The sequence below is a fragment of the Salvelinus sp. IW2-2015 genome, linkage group LG4q.1:29, assembly GCF_002910315.2.
Source record: "Salvelinus sp. IW2-2015 linkage group LG4q.1:29, ASM291031v2, whole genome shotgun sequence".
NCBI lineage: Eukaryota > Metazoa > Chordata > Actinopteri > Salmoniformes > Salmonidae > Salvelinus > Salvelinus sp. IW2-2015.
The window spans coordinates 33,689,774-33,712,199 of NC_036842.1; the positions used below are offsets into that span (position 1 = coordinate 33,689,774).

The 22,426-nt window shown below is 41.8% G+C and overlaps 1 protein-coding gene across 2 annotated transcripts; it reads left to right on the forward strand.

Moving 5' to 3' along the window:
* The first annotated feature begins 1,362 nt into the window (after positions 1-1,362).
* Positions 1,363-11,975, forward strand: dolpp1 (dolichyldiphosphatase 1). 2 transcript variants are annotated; one of them, XR_011479628.1, is made up of 8 exons: positions 1,363-1,484; positions 4,968-5,068; positions 6,979-7,063; positions 8,328-8,427; positions 8,541-8,639; positions 8,847-8,975; positions 9,120-9,265; positions 9,385-11,975. XR_011479628.1 is itself a non-coding variant. In XM_023983231.3 (8 exons), exons 1-8 carry the CDS (start codon positions 1,409-1,411, stop codon positions 9,419-9,421), a joined length of 717 nt encoding a protein of 238 aa, XP_023838999.1. In that variant the 5' UTR covers positions 1,375-1,408; the 3' UTR covers positions 9,422-11,975. The 2 variants fall into 2 exon arrangements, 1 of the variants encoding a protein (XP_023838999.1); XM_023983231.3 differs by having other exon boundaries at positions 1,375-1,484; positions 9,176-9,265.
* The last annotated feature ends 10,451 nt before the right edge of the window (positions 11,976-22,426 follow it).

Genomic DNA, 22,426 nt, shown 5'->3' on the forward strand with positions numbered 1-22,426 from the left:
CAGTGAAATGCTTACTTAGACTCTAACCAACAGTGCAAAAAAGGTATTAGGTGAACAATAGGTAAGTAAAGAAATAGAAACAGTAAAAAAGACAATAACAGTAGCGAGGCTACATACAGACACTGGTTAGTCAGGCTAATTGAGGTAGTATGTACATGTAGATATGGTCAAAGTGACTGCATATATGATAAACAGAGAGTAGCAGCAATGTAAAAGAGGGGTTGGGGGGGCACACAATGCAAATAGTCCGGGTAGCCATTTGATTACCTGTTCAGGAGTCTTACGGCTTGGGGATAAAAACAGTTGAGAAGCCCTTTTGTCCTAGACTTGGCACTCCGGTACTGCTTGCCATGCGGTAGTAGAGAGAACAGTCTATGGCTGGGGTCTTTGACAATTTTTAGGGCCTTCCTCTGACGCCGCCTGGTGTAGAGGTCCTGGATGGCAGGCAGTTTAGCCCCAGTGATGTACTGGGCCGTACGCACTACCCACTGTAGTGCCTTGCGGTCGGAGACTGAGCAATTGCCGTACCAGGCAGTGATGCAACCAGTCAGGATGCTCTCGATGTTGCAGCTGTAGAACCTTTTGAGGATCTGAGGACCCATGCCAAATCTTTTTAGTTTCCTGAGGGGGAATAGGCTTCGTCATGCCCTCTTCACGACTGGCCTGATGTGTTTGGACCATTCTAGTTAGTTGGTGATGTGGACAGTAGCTAAATATACTGAACAAAAATATAAATGCAACGTGTGAAGTATTGGTCCCATGTTTCATGAGCTGAAATAAAATCACAGACATTTTACATATGCACAAAAGGTGTATTTCTCTTAAATATTGTGCACAAATTTGTTTACATGCTTGTTAGCAAGCATTTGTCCTTTGCTAAGATAATCCATCCACCTGACAAGAGGCTGATTAAACAGCATGATCATTACACAGGTGCACATTGGGTTGGGGATTAATAAAAGGCCACTCAAAAATGTGCAGATGTCTCAAGTTTTGAGGAAGCCTGCAATTGGCATGCTGACTGCAAGAATGGCCAACGGAGCTGTTGCCAAATAATTTAATGTTAATTTCTCTACCATAATTGCCTCCAATGTCGTTTTAGATAATTGTGCAGTATGTCCAACCGCAGACCAAGTCTAAAGCACGCCAGCCCAGGACCTCCACATCTGGCTTCTTCACCTGCTGGATCATCTGAGACCAGCCACCTGGACAGCTGATGAAACGGAGGAGTATTTATGTCTGTAATAAAGCTCCTTTCTGGGGAAAAACTCATTCTGATTAGCCATACATTTTTTTTTCATGGGATCTACTCTTGTGAATGGATGATTTTCATGGAAGGGACCGTGTATCCTATTGGTTGGACGGATTTACGTATTACATTCTGATTCGTCACCGGTGTCCGGGAAAAATGGCGTCGGAAGAACAGTGCTCGGTACCATTTCGATGGCGGTCGATATCGCTAACCCACATAGAGTTCCCTGCTGGTAAGTGTATTTAAGCGTTATTATTCGCTTACATTCGTCTGATAGATGCTTGACGCTTTGGTAATCTAAAAGAGATATTGGGATGATTTGCAATTGACTGGGCACGACCGACGGGAACTGCCAAATAGTGAGACCTGGAAAAAGCGTATACACAGCTCCGAACATGAACTGCCAAATTGTGTGACAGTTCCGCATGCGCAGTTGACCACAATGACAAGCTAACTAGCTCGAGCTTTCATTGCTACATTGAAGTGTTGCATTTTAAAAATGGTCATATACAACCCATGCCCATAATGAAATGTATTCGTTAGAATATATCTTTGTTTGCTACTTGACTACTGGCCCAGTATAGCCAACTCGTTTTGATTGTGAGACCGTAAGGTAGCTAGCGAAGGTAGCTGTGTAGTGTAGTTGGCCAGCTAACGTTATGCCTTCCAAGCCTCAAACATTGACTAAACTTTTGTGGTTCGTGTTACATTTATCACGCAAATTGATGTGTAATACATTGTACGAACATCTTCACGTTAACTAGTTAGCTGGTTTCGATAACTTGCCAACTACCCAGTACACCAACCATCACCCATTTTAATGGAACGTGGGTAACGATTAAAAAAGTATCTCATCATACAATTTAGCTAACTACCTTTATGGTGTTTGAATATTAACTCAATAATCAGTTATCACATTGATACTAACTTCTGCTTGATGCTAACTACAGATTCTAACACCTGAGACTGAGTTTACTATGTATTTTTAGTATCCATTACTGGAGAGTTACAGGTTTGGTACTGTTTAATATAGCACAGAATTTTCCACCAACCGTGAAGATGTGCTACGCAGAAATCGCTCCACCATTTCCTGGTTGCAAAAATGTTAATAGTTTGCCTAATTTCAGTTTGTGACAAAACAAGCAAGTACATTGAATCATTGTTCCATCTAAACCGCTGGGAAATATATTTTCCATTAACGAAAATATTGTATTTTCAGCTCTTTGAAGTTGGAGTACAAAACAGGAAGCATAGAAATGGCTCAAATAGAACATATCTACTGTATCTTAGACTTGCTTTCAATGAGAAAGACAGATAACACATTTCTATGTGAATTTGGTCAGGTTGCACAAAAACATACCCCATTTAGTCTACTCGCCGATTGTTTGGTCGAAAGGCTGTTGGTTGACTGAGATTTCTTTAGTTGAGCAGTCGCATTTAATTTTTTTCCATGATGAACAAAACACCTACCTGTCTGATTCGCGTATGTCTCAGTAGACTAATCCATTGCGGATGGCACAATCACTCGAAGACGTGATACTGATTGTATATGGTTATATTATGTAAAGATAATGGTGCAACACTAATAAATCAAATATTATTTTTTAGAACAAATGCGTTTTCTCCCGCGTTGGATATGGTCGCTGTCCACTGTACTGAAACAATCTAGGGTGCGCCGTAGAATTGGCGCCTTTCACTATGTTGCCATGTGCATAATAGCAAAATTAACCTGCATATTGAGAGCAGCAGAGACAATGAAACAGCCATTGCCTTAAACCCTATTCGGAAGGGATTCGTTTTACTGGGGGTGGTCGGGTAATGAATGTAATTATGTGCACAAGCACAAAACACATCTATAATTTGAGTCCCGTCCGAATCTGCCATGTCAGTAATTTGTGCAGAGTAACAATTCCAGCCAGAATAACCTGTTTTTTGGCGAACTCCAAGGTCCTCTAATAACTCTAGTCGCGTGCGAATCGACATCCATGTGTTTTGAGAGAAATGTCTGAGTTTGACAGGTGTTAATCATGGTTTGAGCAAGAAAACAATAACTGATTCGATACATTTAATGAAGTGCTGCGCATAGCCTACATGTATCAACTTTCACAGTGAATTATTTTGTTAAAATGTTTTGTTCGTATGAATTATATATTGACAAATCCATAAGTAAAAAATATTGTGCCTATTTAATATAAGCCTTGCTGTTAATATATTGCCAAGCAGCGTACAACTGGCCTAAACGTTTAGAAAATATACATTCACTTTCGCATAAAGCCTTAAAACACATCTCAAGTGCACTGTTTAGCTCACATCTGAAGGCTGGGGGCATTTAGGATGTCTACTACGGATCGCTAAAAAATCCTAATGATTATGATCATACTTGCTCAATTCAAATATTATGGCGACACTATACCAAAGATGGTTTAGAATTGTGGGAACCAAGCTCTAGTTATCAGTGTAGCGCTGTTATCGCCTGGACTTATTCCCGCCTATGGGAAAAAACTCCAGGCATCGGTCATAATGGTCAATTTATTTGGAAGGGAAAAAAATAACTACAGGGGGCAGTTTGGAAAAAACGAATCCTGTCCGAATCATCCTCTGGAATAAGTCATTCTGGGATAATAATTACATAACCAACGTTCTCTAGTAATACTAGTCCCGTGCAAATAGGGCTTACCCTAATTGTCTAAGAAAATTGAGAGCGCAAACCACAACTTAATTAGGTCTATAATCAATAGCCTAACTGTTAAATGTACGTGGCTTTATAATTCATCCATATACACTACCGTTCAAAAGTTTGGGGCCACTTAGAAATGGCCTTGTTTTTGAAAGAAAAGCAAGTTGTTTTTGTCCATTTTAAAATAAAATCGAGTTGATCAGAAATACAGTGTAGACATTGTTAATGTTGTAAATAACTATTGTAGCTGGAAACTGTTTTATTTTTTTCCTGTGTTCCAATAGCACGTTGTGTTAGCTAATCCAAGTTTGTCGTTTTAAAAGGCTAATTGATCATTAGAAAACCCTTTTGCAATTATGTTAGCACAGCTGAAAACTTGTCCTGATTTATAGAACAATAAAACTGTCCTTCTTTAGACTTGTTGAGTATCTGGAGCATCAGCATTTGTGGTTTTGATTACAGGCTCAAAATGGCCAGAAACAATTAACTATCTTCTGAAACTCGTCAGTTTATTCTTGATCTGAGAAGGCTATTCCAATCGAGAAATTGCCAAGAAACTGAAGATCTTGTACAACGCTGTGTACTACTCCCTTCACAGAACAGCGTAAACTGTCTCTAACCAGAATAGAAAGAGACAAATACATTAATGTCTTGTTTGAGAAACGGGTACCTCACAAGGCCTCAACTGGCAGCTTCATTAAATAGTACCCGCAACGCTTGCTCCTATGTGCCAAGTTTGTAGCATTATATCCAAGAAGAGTCAAGGCAGTAATTGCTGCTAATGGTGCTTCAACAAAGTACTGAGTAAAGGGTCTGAATATTTCTGTAAATGTGATATTTAAGTGTTATTTTTCTAAGTTAGCAAAAATGTCTGGGGTATTGTGTGTAGATTAAGGCTGTAACGTAACAAAATTCGGAAAAAGTCAAGAAATCTGAATACTTTCCTGAAGGCACTGCCCTGATGGAAGTTCCAATGAATGTTCACATTTTCCTGCAAGGGGATTGTGTTTAAGAATTTCTTGTTGGTTGTTCTCAAAGGTGATCTGACTGGACAAGTGTTGGCCTACACCAGCCTGCTGCCCATAGCGATCCTCATAGGCTTTGTCACCCTCATAGTGTTCAAGCGTGAACTGCACACGGTAAGTAATGTAACCCTGATCCTTGCCCCATACGGGGTTACCCAACTCCCTGCTGGATCACTAAATGAGGACAGGACACGTGTCACACTGACACATGACACACGCTAAGCCATACAGTGGCTTGCGAAAGTGTTCATACCCCTTGGCATTTTTCCTATTTTGTTGCCTTACAACCTGGAATTATAATATCATTTGATTTACACAACATGCCTACCACTTTGAAGATGCAAAATATTTTTTATTGTGAAACAAACAAGAAATAAGACAAAAAAAACAGAACTTGAGCGTGCATAACTAATCAACCCCCCCCCAAAGTCAATACGTTGTAGAGCCACCTTTTGCAGCAATTACAGCTGCAAGTCTCTTGGGGCATGTCTCTATAAGCTTGGCACATATAGCCACTGGGATTTTTGTCCATTCTTTAAGGCAAAACTGCTCCAGCTCCTTCAGGTTGGATGGGTTATGCTGGTGTACAGCAATCTTTAAGTCATACCACAGATTCTCAATTGGATTGAGGTCTGGGCTTTGACTAGGCCATTCCAAGACATTTAAATGTTTCCCCTTAAACCACTCGAGTGTTGCTTTAGCAGTATGCTTAGGGTCATTGTCCTGCTGGAAGGTGAACCTCCGTCCCAGTCTCGAATCTCTGGAAGACTGAAACAGGTTTCCCTCAAGAATTTCCCTGTATTTAGCGCCATCCATCATTTGTTCAATTCTGACCAGTTTCCCAGTCCCTGCCGATGGAAAAACATCCCCACAGCATGATGCTGCTGCCACCACCATGCATCACTGTGGGGATGTTGTTCTCGGGGTGATGAGAGGTGTTGGGTTTTCGCCAGACATAGCGTTTTCCTTGATGGCCAAAAAGCTCAATTTTAGTCTCATCTGACCAGAGTACATTCTTCCATATGTTTGGGGAGTCTCCCACATTCCTTTTGGAGAACACCAAATGTGTTTGCTTATTTTTTTCTGGCCACTCTTCCGTAAAGCCCAGCTCTGTGGAGTGTACGGCTTAAAGTGGTCCTAACGTTGTCCCTGACCTCCAATCTCCGCTGTGCCGCTTTGCAGCTCCTTCAGCGTTATCTTTGGTCTCTTTGTTGCCTCTGATTCATGCCCTCCTTGCCTGGTCTGTGAGATTTCGTGGGCGGCCCTCTCTTGGCAGTTTTGTTGTGGTGCCATATTCTTTCCATTTAAAAAAAAATGGATTTCATGGTGCTCCGTGGGATGTTCAGTTTCTGATTTTTTTTATAACCCAACCCTGATCCGTACTTCTCCAAAACGTTGTCCCTGACCTGTTTGGAGAGTTCCTTGGTCTTCATAGTGCCGCTTGCTAGGTGGTGTCCCTTGCTTAGTGGTGTGGCAGACTCTGGGGACTTTTAGAACAGGTGTGTATATATACTCAGATCATGTGACACTTAGATTGCACACAGGTGGACTTTAACTAATTATGTGACTTCTGAAGGTAATTGTTTGCACCAGATCTTATTTAGAGGCTTCATAACAAAGGGGGTGAATACATATGCATGCACCAGTTTTCCATTTGTTTTTGTTTATTTACATTTTTTTAAACAAGTTATTTTTAAAATTTCACTTCACCAATTTGGGCTATTTTGTGTTTGTCAATTACATGAAATCCAAGTAAAAACCCATTCAAATTACAGGTTGTAATGCAACAAAATAGGAAAAATGGCAAGGGGGTGAATACTTTTGCAAGGCACTGTACATAAAGAAATGCTTGTGCAAGGTCATATAGATGAGATTATCATTGGTCTATTGCCCATTAATAGTAAAGAATAGGCTGATGTTGCAAGTTACATTTCTGTAAGAAAATATCTAAAAGCTGTATTCATACACATGGTGGACTAAGGCATATGATCACACATAATCCTTTTCCCATTCCTCATCCCTAGATCTCTTCCTTCGGGGGGCTCGTCCTGAACGAAGGTGTGAATTGGCTGCTGAAGCATATTCTACGGGAGCCCCGCCCATGTGAAGGTGAGGAAAGCGACAATTCACTTACTATAGTGACCCAGTACATTCATACAGTACATTCGGAAAGTATTCAGACCCCTCGACTTTTTCCACATTTGTTACTTTACAGCCTTATTAAAAAAAAAATTAGAATAAGGCTGTAACGTTACAAAATGTGGAAAAAGTTGAGGGGTCTGAACTTTCTGAATGCACTGTACACATACAAATAATGCCAATACAGTGTCTGTCTGTGCATCAAATATACAGTAGGTGTATTGTGTTAATTCTCAGAGTAAATCACTCAACGGACACTATGAAAGCTTAAACAAGTTTATTCTGCCCAGAGGGTCAATACAGCTGCATTAGACAAAAACATTTCACACGCACTGATATTTAACCGTTCCTCATAGACTGAGTCTCCTCCTACCCATCTATATAAACATCATTCTTTACTGCTAGGCAGGACACTAGTGTGATACGAGCCATAAACTTCTTTCTCCCTTAAGGTGACTTGACCCACCGCCCCCCCATCCACTAATCATGGCTCTCTCCCTTATCAATGCTGTATCAATGCCTGCCACATGTAATCGCTTCCCTGCACTCAACACATTTCAAGCTGAGTTGCACACACTATATACCTTCCTCCTATAACCATTAACTTCTGGTGTAGACCCTCTAAACCTCAGCACTCTCTCAGTAACATGAATAAGTATATTTCATATTCTCAGAACCCAACAATGGTAACATAAGTTCATACTGTAGGCAAGACAGAATGCAGAAATGGTACACAGCATTACTAAGTTCATGCTTCCAGGATGCAGCCAGACACAGATTTTGTATTAGTCAAAAACAAATGAGCCAATCGCTTTTGTATGGGTCACAGTGGAGAGAACGGGGAGCATTCTCAGTTGTCAGTCGATTTAACGTTGTAGGTTTTATTAGTTTCTTTCAGTCATAGACCGAATTGTACACCAATTTATAATCTTCACATCAATCATATAATTATCAAATGGTAAAATCCCAAACTAGCAAAACACTTAATATGATAGTGTTAAAATATACAATATATACACAAAACAACAATACTATGGGTGGCAGCTTGTTGAAGGCATTTCTAACGTAAGCATCTCTGACATTAACCGTCACGAGTTTGACTAATTTCAGCTTTTGATGGACAAATATGCCCATAAATATTTGTTATTAATGTCATAGCATGTGGTTAAACCCTGTTCTATTTGTGATTGTTATAGCGTGTGGTTAAACCCTGTTCTTCTGTATCTTTTCCCAGGAGCGCACACAACCCTGACAACAGAGTATGGGATGCCCTCCAGTCATTCCCAGTTCATCTGGTTTTTTGTTGTTTACTTCTTTCTTTTCCTTTATTTGAGGTGACTTACCATTCTCTCCCAGACTACATTTATTTAAATAATAATAATAATTATGCATTGTAACCATACATAACATTTGATGTCGGCTGACGCACTTTGCCCCCTGTGTCTAGAATGCATCAAACGAACAACGCTCGGTGTGTGGAGCTGCTGTGGAGACACATACTGTCCATCACCTTGTTGGGCGTGGCCTTATCAGTGTCATACAGCAGGTGAGGGAGGGGAGGGAGAGACCCAGTGTAAAAAAAATAGTCTAAGTCTAATTTATCTAGATTTTTATGTATTTTTAGACCATGACACATTTGTCAATTTGGTCCCAACTCTTAACCATTTAGCTGTTAATAACTGTACCGTAATTATCAAAATACAAGAATTGCACAATTTTTATTTAAAAAATGCTCAATGTACCTTTTTCGCAGGGTGTACCTGTTGTACCACACTTGGAGTCAGGTCTTCTATGGGGGAGTGGCCGGTAGCACCATAGGAGTAGTCTGGTTCTTCTTCACACAGGAGGTGCTGACACCGCTATTCCCCAAGATAGCAGCATGGTAAAGAACAGGGACACCTCTCAGGGGGCACACAGGCTTAGCAAGAAGTGAACCATCAGAGCCTGGCACAGATTTGGGCAGCGTATACTGTAGCTACTGATGTGTTCATCTTGATTATCTGTTGTGTACTTTTCCCTTTCTCAGTGTGTCTCCATTTTTTATTTTGTCCCACCTCTCTCGCCATCCTTGACTGCTGACAGGCCGATATCAGAGTTCTTTCTGGTGCGGGACACGAGCCTGATCCCCAACATCCTTTGGTTCGAGTACACAGTGACCAGGTCAGAGGCGAGGTAAGGGACATATTTTAATAACCACATTAGGTGGGAATCTGTGTGACTCCAAATAGAGTTGATGTTTTTAATCATGTTTACATGTGTAGTAATGGTTTGAATGTCTGCTTATCCTCCAGAAACAGACAACGGAAGCTTGGAACAAAGCTTCAGTAATCTCAGCAGTTCCTTGGAGAAACTGAGTAAAGGAACACACACACACACTCATTAAAAAACACACTGGAGAATCAATCATCTTCTGGACTGACCTGGTTGAAATGGTAAAAAGGCCATCCATTTACAGGTGGACCAAAAGAGTGTCTGGACTCGGCCCGGATTCCACAGCCTTAGCAAATCCGTCCACATGCTTCTCCTTATTGTATAGCTTGCCGAAATGCTCCCCCAATGCATGCAAGACCGTGCAAGAGGTATACTATTTAATGATAAATTAATATAAACTCAGCAAAAAAAGAAACATCCTCTCACTGTCAACTGCGTTTATTTTCAGAAAACGTAACACGTGTAAATATTTGTATGAACATAACGAGATTCAACAACTGAGACATAAACTGAACAAGTTCCACAGACATGTGACTAACAGAAATGGAATAATGTGTCCCTGAACAAAGGGGGGGGGTCAAACTCAAAACTAACAGTCAGTATTTGGTGTGGCCACCAGCTGCATTAAGTACTGCAGTGCATTTCCTCCTCATGGACTGCACCAGATTTGCCAGTTCTTGCTGTGAGATGTTACCCCACTCTTCCACCAAGGCACCTGCATGTTCCCGGACATTTCTGGGGGGGACGGTCCTAGCCCTCACTCTCCGATCCAACAGGTCCCAGACATGCTCAATGGGATTGAGATCCGGGCTCTTCACTGGCCATGGCAGAATACTGACATTCCTGTCTTGCAGGAAATCACGCACAGAACGAGCAGTATGGCTGGTGGCATTTTCATGCTGGAGGGTCATGTCAGGATGAGCCCGCAGGAAGGGTACCACATGAGGGAGGAGGATGTCTTCCCTGTAAAGCACAGCGTTGAGATTGCCTGCAATGACAACAAGCTCAGTCCGATGATGCTGTGACACACCGCCCCAGACCATGACGGACCCTCCACCTCCAAATCAATCCCGCTCCAGAGTACAGGCCTCGGTGTAACGCTCATTCCTTCGACGATAAACGAGAATCTGACCATCACCCTGGTGAGACAAAACCGCGACTCGTCAGTGAAGAGCACTTTTTGCCAGTCCTGTCTGGTCCAGCGACGGTGGGTTTGTGCCCATAGGCGACGTTGTTGCCGGTGGTGTCTGGTGAGGACCTGCCTTACAACAGGCCTACAAGCCCTCAGTCCAGCCTCTCTCAGCCTATTGCGGACAGTCTGAGCACTGATGGAGGGATTGTGCGTTCCTGGTGTAACTCGGGCAGTTGTTGTTGCCATCCTGTACTTGCCCCGCAGGTGTGATGTTCGGATGTACCGATCCTGTGCAGGTGTTGTTACGTGGTCTGCCACTGCGAGGACAATCAGCTGTCCGTCCTGTCTCCCTGTAGCGCTGTCTTAGGCGTCTCACAGTACGGACATTGCAATTTATTGACCTTAATTGCCTACCATCTGTAAGCTGTTAGTGTCTTAACGACCGTTCCACAGGTGCATGTTCATTAATTGTTTGTGGTTCATTGAACAAGCATGGGAAACAGTGTTTAAACCCTTTACAATGAAGATCTGTGAAGTTATTTGGATTTTTACAAATTATCTTTGAAAGACAGGGTCCTGAAAAGGGGACATTTTCTTTTTTTTGCTGAGTTTATATTTTAACTGTAAAAGCACATGCGCAGATGGTAACCATGTACTGTAAGAAAAAGATTTTCACAAAAGCCAAGAAAGAGGGCTCTGTCAAGTAACAAATATTGGCTGATGTTAAAACAGCATGAAATTAGTTATTTTTTATATTGCAGAAGCAAACATTTTTTGTGTAAAACGTAATATAAACACATTTGAACTCTGAAAATGTAAGAAAAAGGTGGGGGAGAAAGACCCCTCTGACACCTCTTTCCTGTCTCTGTATGACTGCCAACCTTATGTATTCGTTTCCAAAATTGACTTACAGGCGTTTTAAGCGCTCACATACTGTACAAGCTAGGGCTAGTTTACCTGCTGTACAGCAACGAGTTCTGGATTTCTGTTTGTTGGAGATGATAGAGAAGCAGAGAAATAAGCACCACAACACAAGGGGAAGTGTTGTTTTTCTGCGCCTCTTACTCACATAGTGAGCAAAGGAGTGTTTTCTCAACCCCTTTCTCCCTGCATGTCTGACACCCCAGGAGCAGAAACCTAGGATTTGTTTTTGTTTTCTTTTTTTCCATTTTTGTTGCAGTTCGAGAGAACATGAAATGGTGGATTGCCACTTGTCTTTCCAAACATTCTTTTCACCTACCTTTCCAAAACATTCCATATCTTTTGGTGGAAAAACAAACGAGATGACTGCTGAGGGAAAAAAGTTTTTTTTGTTTGTTTTGAAAAGGAAACCTCAGGTCAATCGTAGCATTTGATTACGCTGTGTTCTTCTCGTAAATGCAACAACTGATGTTTGAAGCGGTCTGGTGAGGGTCAAAAGCTGATTTGGAAATGTCATTAACTCCATAAAGGGAAGTAGTTCTCTTAGATTATCTTCTTTTTTTTCATCTAGTGTAACCCATATCGGGCTGAATAAAGAAATTACGTGTTTATGTACAATTGTAGGCTTCTTTTCCCTCTAATTCTTCAGTGAATAATCAACAAAAAGTGGTCCATGGTATGGAAATAGACAGAGGTCCAGATAAGCATCATTATGTATTTTATAGATGTCATATTTTGGGACTATTGAACAAAAATGTTGGACATATTTTTAAGGTCATGAAGTGTCAGTCATGATATTTGTATGAAACCCGATCAAATTACTGTATGATAACAAGTATGAAAAATTACTGTTGCTTTTACATTGACAAAGTTTGATCATAGTTTCTGGTTCCCTCCCCCATGTCAAACACTTGGATTCAGGAGGCAGGATTATTAAGGGGACAGGGTGATGTCATCCTAACTCTCCGTTCCATACACCAATGGTAACATGATATTCTTACCTACTTTAAATAAGTACTGCCTTGAAAACAACATCAGAGAAGGTGTGTTTGCAGAGGGCTGTGGTTTATATAGACTGCTTGGTTGTTTAGCAACAAAACCAATGCATGTACAACTATGGGTCTAAACAGACAGGATTGGCTTACATAATTTATAAACATGTAAGCTATATTTAATCTCAAATGTTTATTTAAAACATACATTTGCATATTGACCACTTGTGTCCAATATGTCGTTACAGTTGTTGGTTAGCTAGCTAGAAATGTTTGCCCTATTGACATGAAATCAGTCAAAACACCTCAAAACAAGACATGGTATCAAGAACAACCTGAAACGAGACACTTACTATACCCCACATGGTACTTTCTTCCCTTACAAAAAAAGATACAAGTGCAGTAACTGCAGTTGCCTGGTATTTTGGATGCAGAATAACTGCAGTGTACTGCAGTTGAACTTTAGGTAGACTGCACTGTAACTGCAGTTACACTGCAAAAGTACTGCAGTAATAAAAAATAAAAAAAGTGTTATTTTGGACATAGTATTTTTTGTGTACTGCAGTTATACTCTGAATGCAATCTTTTTTCTTAAGGGTTATTCTTCCAAGCAATTTGGCCATCCAGAATCATAACAACTTGTTGACTTCTGCCCCATGGAAGCGCGCACATCGTTTTCGTGACGACGTCCGCTAACCCATCTATAGAGGGCTTCAGTGTTGCCATGTTTGTGGTTTTCTTGCAAATTGGGCTACTTTGAAAACAATGTCGTGGGTGAAAATGTATTGGTCGCGGGAGGCAGGTTTTTGGGCTACTTTCGAAAATGTACCACTGCCGCCATGACATTTTCCTTTAAAAATATAGATATATATTTCACTGTGACTTGCTGCTGTCTATCAGGCAATGACCAGGCTGTTACTGAGTGAATGAGAGAGAGCTCATTGGCTCCTGAGTTTTTCAGGAGATAAACTTCAACAACAAAAAATCACAATGACTTATACAGGAAACTATCCTCTACAGTAAAACCTAAAAAATGCCATACTTAAAACTTTGATTTTTGGACAAAATTACCTGAATGGATTCTTACTATCACGATTTTTTTTTTTTTACAAACCAAAACCTGCAGAAGAAACACAGCGGAAACCTGGAAATACCGTCCAACAGAAGAACTGAGTGAGTAATGTTCAGTCTGAACTTACTTCTGAAGCCAAAAAGTAAAAGCCTTATCTCCAGGTAATTTTGTTTTATATTAAGCTTAGTAAGTAAGGCAACTAAGCTACCAAGCTGCTAGGACAGAACAGACCTGGCTGCAACTTCAATTGGCACTGAAGTGTGAAATGAGATGTGTGAACTCTTGAGCCTAACAATGTGAAACTCTGCTGCCAACCTCCCACACCCAAATACAGATGCTTTTAAAGCCCCCTGTGTCATGGTGTATCCCTGTGCAGATGTCATCACAGTACAGTACCCCTTGGATATTAAAAATAACACTGCATGGAATAAGTACAAAAAGAAGCTCAAGGACAATCCTGAGAAACTATTTGCGGACTGCTACAAAGAAGGGAACATAAGCAACTTAATTTTCCACACAAACCATCCCCTGGCATGGCACAGTGCTATAAGAGCACACTACCCCTATGTCAAGAGCGGGTACTGGCCCAGGGTGGAAACTCAGAATACTAGACATTGAGGAAATCTAAACAACCTCTGTCAACATATACAAGTCTGGGACAGTAATGGTGCCAGGCATCCTCTAGCAGTGCCAGCAGGACTTTTACGGGAGCAGAGAGAGAGCACAGCAGGAAAAGCTCTCTCTCTGTGACAACTCCCCCGTCCTGAGTCAGTCTGATCACACCTCTTCAAAACTGTCCTGCAGACGAGGATAGTCACCCCCTCCCAAGCACTGAACATACCCAGGTCCCACAACTGCACTGCTCCTCCATCAGTGAGAGGGATAATTTCACAGAGCTGGAGAGGGAAATGGGGGATCTGAGAGAGCTAGTCTAAACAATCCAGACAGAACAGACCAGCACAACAACAACCCCCCCCCCCCCCCCCCCCCCCCAACAACAAGACCCGGAAGGTGGAGATGGACGGCTGGCTGCACTCCAAACTGAGGTGAGAGAATTTGAGGAGAGAGAGGAAGACATGGCATAGATAACAGCACTGAAGGTGGAGGAAGAGGAACACATGGGACAGATAACAGCACTGAAGGTGGAGGAAGAGGAACACATGGGACAGATAACAGCAGTGAAGGTGGAGGAAGAGGAACACATGGGACAGATAACAGCACTGAAGGTGGAGGAAGAGGAACACATGGAACAGATAACAACAGTGAAGGTGGAGGAAGAGGAACAGATGGGACAGATAACAGCAGTGAAGGAGGGGGTGAGAAAGCTGAGGTGTGACAGAGAGCAGGACACTCCCCCAGAGTAGCCAGCAAAACAGCCCACCTCAGACCCGGACCAGAACGTCAACACCACAATGGGACAGACAACACAGGACCCACCAACCCAACAGACCCCACCCCCTCCTAACTGCCCCCTTCTCAGCTCCCCTCATTGCTCTCTTGACAACCTCCACACATCCACTGAGGACACACAAAAGCCAGAAATTGTGCTCCTCATTGATTCAAATGGCAAATACATTCAAGAGAATAAACTTTTTCCCAAACACAAAGTGGCTAAACCCTGGTGCCCAAACACTAGGCATGCCCTGGAGATGTCAGAGGACAAACACTAGGCATGCCCTGGAGATGTCAGAGGACAAACACTAGGCATGCCTTGGAGATGTCAGAGGACAGACTAGGGTCCCCCAGCCACATTTATAATTCACAAAGGCACAAACAACCTGAGGGCCCAGCAGGAAAGGGTGGCCACAGCACTCAAGGGAGTGATTAAAAAAGATTCTTTCACTTTCCCCAACACACAAGCAGTTATCTCCACCCTGCTACCACGAAAAGACATTCACCTTGCCACCACACAGCGGGTGAACGCAAGCATTTCTCGGGACTGTGCCTCAAAACCTAATGTCTACCTGGCCCACCATTCCACCCTGGACTTGAACAGTCTTTACGACCAGGTCCACCTCTACAAGGCTGCAATCCCAACTTTTGCCAGGACCCTGAAGGACATCACCCTCAACCGCAACACCCGGAACCTCACACAGAAGCAACAGACACCCCGCCCAGACCAGCGAGACCCCCTCCCGAAGGACCTCCACCGAGAGAACCCACGCCAAGAGGACCTGTACCCAGACCGTAGCTTCACAAGCCACACCCCAACCAGCTGAGACCACCCCAAACAAACGCTGGCCACACCATATATAGGCCCCCCAGATCAGACCTATGCCCCTTCTGCCACCCCATGCCCCCCGCCCTGCAGCAAGGACCAGCCACACATATGCCCAGGCCATGAGCAGAGCCACAGGCCCAACCCCCACTAATGCACCCCCCCATCCTACGACCTAAGAGGTATGTATCAGATGCTCAACATGCTCTGCTCACACCTACTGTAATGGTGCGGGCCTAAACCACACGAAAACAACACTAGACACAATGGAACACAAAGCTTTTACTATCTCATCCTGGAATATACAAGGTCTGAGGTCATCTGCCTTTGGCCTAAAGAGCAGGAACCCAGACTTCATCAAAGAAATTGGAAATACAGACATTGTCATCCTACAAGAAACATGGTATAGAGGAGACGGACCCATTGGTTGCCCTCTAGGTTACAGAGAGCTGGTAGTCCCATCCACCAAACTACCAGGTGTAAAACAGGGAAGAGACTCAGGGGCAGTGGTGGAAAAAGTACCCAATTGTCATACTTGAGTAAAAGTAAAGATACCATAATAGAAAATGACTCAAGTAAAAGTGAAAGTCACCCAGTAAAATACTTAAGTAAAAGTATTTGGTTTTAAATATACAGTTGAAGTCGGAAGTTTACATACACTTAGGTTGGAGTCATTAAAACTCCACAAATTTCTTGTTAACAAACTATAGTTTTGGCAAGTTGGTTCGGACATCTACTTTGTGCATGATACAAGTAATTTTTCCAACAATTGTTTACAGACAGATTATTTCACTTATAATTCATGGTATCACAATTCCAGTGGGTCAGAAGTTTACATACACAAAGTTGACTGTGCCTTTTAATAAACAGCTTGAAAAATTCCAGAAAATTGTGTCCTGGGTTTAGAAGCTTCTGATAGGCTAATTGACATCATTTGAGTCAATTGGAGGTGTACCTGTGGATGTATTTCAGGCCTACCTTCAAACTCAGTGTCTCTTTGCTTGACATCATGGGAAAATCAAAAGAAATCAGCCAAGACCTCAGAAAAACAATTGTAGACCTACACAAGTCTGGTTCATCCTTGGGAGCAATTTCCAAACGCCTGAAGATACCACGTTCATCTGTACAAACAGTAGTACGCAAGTATAAACACCATGGGACCATGCAGCTGTCGTACCACTCAGGAAGGTGACGTGTTCTGTCTCCTAGAGATGAACATACTTTTGTGCGAAAAGTGCAAATGAATCCCTAAACAACAGCAAAGGACCTTGTGAAGATGCTGGAGGAAACAGGTACAAAAGTATATCCACAGTAAAACGAGTCCTATATCGACATAACCTGAAAGGCCGCTCAGCAAGGAATAAGCCACTGCTCCAAAACCACCATAAAAAAGCCTGACTACGGTTTGCAACTGCACATCTGTGTTGTTGTATGTGTCGAACTACTTTGCTTTATCTTGGCCAGGTCGCAGTTGTAAATGAGAACTTGTTCTCAACTAGCCTACCTGGTGAAATATTTTTTTTAAATGGGGACAAAGATTGCACTTTTTGGAGAAATGTCCTCTGGTCTGATGAAACAAAAATTGAACTGTTTGGTCATAATGACCATCGTTATATTTGGAGGAAAAAGGGGGATGGCTTGCAAGCCGAAGAACACCATCCCAACCGTGAAGCACGGGGGTGGCAGCATCATGTTGTGGGGGTGCTTTGCTGCAGGAGGGACTGGGGCACTTCACCAAATAGAAGTGAGGAAGCAAAATTATGTGGATATATTGAAGCAACATCTCAAGACATCAGTCAGGAAGTTAAAGCTTGGTCGCAAATGGGTCTTCCAAATGGACAATGACCCCCAAGCATACTTTCAAAGTTGTGGCAAAATGGCTTAAGGACAACAAAGTCAAAGGTATTGGAGTGGGCATCACAAAGCACTGACCTCAATCCCATAGAAAATGTGTGGGCAGAACTGAAAAAGCTTGTGCGAGTTAGGAGGCCTACAAACCTGACTCATTGTGGGAAGCTTGTGGAAGGCTACCCGAAACGATTGACTCAAGTTAAACAATATAAAGGCAATGCTACCAAATACTAATTGAGTCTATGTAAACTTCTGACCCACTGGGAATGTGATGAAAGAAATAAATCATTCTCTACTACATTTCACATTCTTAAAATAAAGTGGTGATCCTAAGTGACCTAAGACAGGGAATTTTTTTACTAGGTTTAAATGTCAGGAATTATGAAAAACTGAGTTTAAATGTATTTGGCTAAGGTGTATGTAAACTTCCGACTTCAACTGTACTTTAATTATCAAAAGTATATGTAATAGTTATATACACTTGGGGCTCCCGAGTGGCGCAGCAGTCTCAGGCACTGCATCTCAGTGCTAGAGGCGTCACGACAGACCCTGGTTCGATCCTAGGCTATATCACAACCGGCCGTGATCGGGAGTCCCATAGGGCGGTGCACAATTGCCCCAGCGTCGTCCGTGTTAGGAGAGGGTTTGACCAGGGTAGGCCATCCTTGTAAAATAAGAATTTGTTCTTCACTGACTTGCCTAGTTAAATTACAAAGTAAAAGTATTTATAATTTCACATTCCAAACCAGACGACACAAAAATACAAATCTGATATCCAGGTGTACAATCCAACTCTGACATAATTTACAAACAATGCACTTGTATTTAGTGAGTCCTCCAGCTCAGACTCTGTAGAGATGACCAGGGATGTTCTCTTGATAAGTGTGTGAATTTGACAATTTTTCTATCCTGCTAAGCTTTCAAAATGTAACAAGTACTTTTGGATGTCAGGGGAAATGCAGTAAAAAGTACATTATTTTCTTTAGAGTAAAAACAAAAGTTGTCAAATATGAAAAGTACAGTTACCCCAAAGTTTTTTGGGGTAACTGTACTTTACTGAAGTATTTTAGACACCACTGCTCAGGGGGGGTATGCTCAGGTGGTGTGCTAATTTGGTATAGAACAGACCTAACCCGGTATTACATTTGTCAAAACAGGAACAATTTACATCTGGCTAGAAATTAATAAGTAAATGATCTCAACTGAGAAAATGTCCTCATTTGTGCTACCTATACCCCCTATATAATACCCATACTTTAACGATAACAGCTTCTCCATCCTAGAGGGGGCGATCAACCAATTCCAGGCCCAGGGACATGTACTAGTCTTTGGCGACCTAAATGCCAGAACTGGAAGAGAACCTGACACTCTCGGCACACAGAGGGACAAACACCAACCTGGAGGTGACAGTATTCCCTCCCAAATATACCCCCCTAGACACAACTATGACAAAACAACCAATTGGTCACAACTCCTGCAGCTCTGTCACATGCTGGGTCTGTACATAGTCAATGGAAAGCTTAAAGGATACTCCTATGGTAGTTACACCTACAGCTCATCGCTTGGCAGCCGTACTGTAGATTACTTTATCACAGACCTCAACCCAGAGTCTCTCAGAGCGTTCATTCAGCCCACTGACACCCCTATCAGATCACAGCAAAATTACAGTCTACCTGAGCAGAGCTATGCTCAATCATGAGGCATCAAAGCCAAAGGAACTGCACAATATAAAGAAATGCTATAGAAAGGACTGTAGAAGTCTACCAAAAAACTATTTGGCAACAACAAATTCAATCCCTTTTAGACAACTTCCTGGACAAAACATTTCACTGTAATAGTGAAGATGTAAACTTGGCAGTAGAAAGCCTTAACGGTATATTTGACCTATCAAATAAAAAAAATTCAAGCAGATAACCTAAGACAATTAACAACAATGACAAATGGTTTGATGAAGAATGCAAAAACCTAAGAAAAAAATTGAGAGACCTATCCAACCAAAAACATAGAGACCCAGAAAACCTGAGCCTACGCCTTCACTATGGTGAATCACTAAAACAATACAGAAATACACTACGGAAAAAGAAGGAACAGCATGTCAGAAATCAGCTCAATGTAATTGAAGAATCCATAGAATTTAACCACTTCTGGGAAAATTGGAACACCAAACAAACAACACAGAGTTATCTATCCAAAATGGAGATGTGGATGAACTACTTTTCCAATGATTTTGGCTCTATAACAAAGCACAAACAGCAAAAACATAAATGATCAGTTACAAATCTTAGAATCAGCTATTGAAGACTACCAGAACTGACTGCATTCTCCAATTACATTGAATGAACTACAGGACAAAATACAAACCCTCCAACACAAAAAGGCCTGTGCTGTTGATGGTATCCTATATGAAATGCTAAAATATACAGACCACAAATTCCAATTAGCTATACTTAAACTCTTTAACATCATCCTCAGCTCTGGCATCTTCCCCAATATTTGGAACCAAGGACTGATAACCCCAATCCACAAAAGTGGAGACAAATTTGACCCCAATAACTACCGTGGAATGTGCATCAACAGCAACCTTGGGAAAATTCTCTGCATTAACAGCAGACTTGTACATTTCCTCAGTGAAAACAATGTACTGAGCAAATGTCAAATTGGCTTTTTACAAAATTACCATACGACAGACGATGTATTCACCCTGCACACCCTAATGACAAACAAACAAACCAAAACAAAGGCAAAGTCATCTCATGCTTTGTTGACTTCAAAAAAACTTTTGACTCAATGTGGCATGAGGGTCTGCTATACAAATTGATGGAAAGTGGTGTTGGGGAAAAAACATATGACATTCTAAAATCCATGTACACAAACAACAAGTGTGCGGTTAAAACTGGCAAAAACCACACATTTATTTCTACAGGGCCGTGAGGTGAGACAGGGATGCAGCTTAAGCCCCTCCCTCTTCAACATATATATCAACGAATTAGCGAGGGCACTAGAACAGTCTGCAGCACCTGACCTCATCCTACTGAAATCTGAAGTCAAATGTCTACTAATTGCTGATGATCTGCTGCTTCTGTCCCTAACCAAGGAGGGCCTACAGCAGCTGCACTTCCTAACCTCCTGCCAAATGTATGACCATATTAGATTACACAGACCCACAAAGAATTCGAAAACAAATCAAATTTTGATAAACTTCCATATCTATTGGGTGAAATACCACAGTGTGCAATCACAGCAACAAGATTTGTGCATGTGTGTGTGTTGAGGGCACTGGTTGAGAGAGTGCTGCAGCTGAGAATGCACATTGTGACAACTTTTTACAAGTTGCAGGTAGGCTATTTAGATTGGTCATTATGGAGACACTCTGTTTCCATAAAACATAGCACGAGAACTGATAGAACGGGAACAAAGCATTGGAAAACGACTTTAGGCGTTTCTCTCAGAGGTGGTTTAAAGTCAAATCTAATGTAGACTTTTCTTAACAGTATCTAGTGAAGAGTTTTACTTATGCACAGTTCTGGGGTTTGGAGCACTGCGTGAGTGGAAATTTGGAATGGAAGTTACTCCCTCGTGTGCTTGTGTTGTGGTCAAAAGTCCACAATGAAAATTACATTGAAAGTGGAGAATGATAGGTTACATTTGCATATATTGGCCATCAAGTAAGCTATTAATTTATATGCTATTGTGTAACGGATGTGAAATGGCTAGCTAGTTAGTGGTGGTGCGCGCTAATAGCCTTTCAATCGGTGACGTCACTTGCTCTGAGACCTTGAAGTAGTGGTTCCCCTTGCTCTGCAAGGGCCGCGGCCTTTGTGGAGCGATGGGTAACGATGCTTCGTGGGTGACTGTTGTTGATGTGTGCAGAGGGTCCCTGGTTCGCGCGAGGGGACGGACTAAAGTTAAACTGTTATGTTACAATTGCAGGCTACTGTAACCTACCATTTGATACAATACATATATATTGAAATTATGATATCACTGGAGTCATTGCAAATCAATTTGTGCCACTTATGTAGCCTACCTGGAGCTGACAAACAGATTTAATAAACAGCCTATAACTCAGTTTGTTGTTGTAGCCTTGTGTTATTTTGCAATTATTAATGGCCATGTTTAGTTAATTAAATTGGAAGCTGTCAATTGTGATCTTGGTCACAGCTCTATCGCAAATGTATTATTCTCCACATGTAATGTCAGTTTCATTGTGGACTTTTCCCTGAAATTAGATGTTGGCCTATCAGGGGCTATAGGCTACCTGCATCTAGCTCAGCAAACCATGGCAAAATGTAATTGCAATTATAAACCCAGATTTTAGTCAGTAGCCTATGCCTAATAAAATAAGTTAATCTCACAAATAGGCCATTTATAACTGTTCGTAGTCTTAACATCTGGCACATAATAATGGCACAATTGCCAAAATATAGTCCAACATTAGTTTGTTTAAGTTCATCCAAGTGCTTCTTGCACAGATATTTCAAGATCCTGTCTAACTTTCATCACTCAAACTCTCCTGTCGGATTTATCGAAAGTTATGCACATGCGCAAACAGGGTTGATTTACAATTATTAACTGGGTGTTTTGAGCTCTGAATGCTGATTGGTTGAAAGCCATGGTATATCAGAGGCGTACCACGGGAATGACAACTTACTTTTTACTGTTCTAATTATGTTGGTAACCAGTTTATAATAGCAATAAGGATCCTCAGGGGTTTCTGGTATATGGCCAATATACCACGGCTAAGGGCTGTTCTTTGTGGTATATTGTCACGCTCTGACCTTAGATATCTATGTTTTCTTTATATTTTGGTTAGGTAAAGGGGGTGACGAGGGTGGGTACGCTAGTTTTTGTATTGTCTAGGGTTTTTGTAAGTTTAGGTTTTTGTAGGTCTAGGTGATGTGTATGTTTATGGTGGCCTGATATGGTTCCCAATCAG

Bases quoted from the DNA above. Each gene is read 5' to 3' on its own strand.
- dolpp1 (XM_023983231.3), top strand. From the start codon at position 1,409: ATGGCGTCGGAAGAACAGTGCTCGGTACCATTTCGATGGCGGTCGATA. The intron at 8,976-9,175 runs GTAAAGAACAGG...GACTGCTGACAG, and splicing joins TTCCCCAAGATAGCAGCATG to GCCGATATCAGAGTTCTTTC. The intron at 9,266-9,384 runs GTAAGGGACATA...CTTATCCTCCAG, and splicing joins GTGACCAGGTCAGAGGCGAG to AAACAGACAACGGAAGCTTG.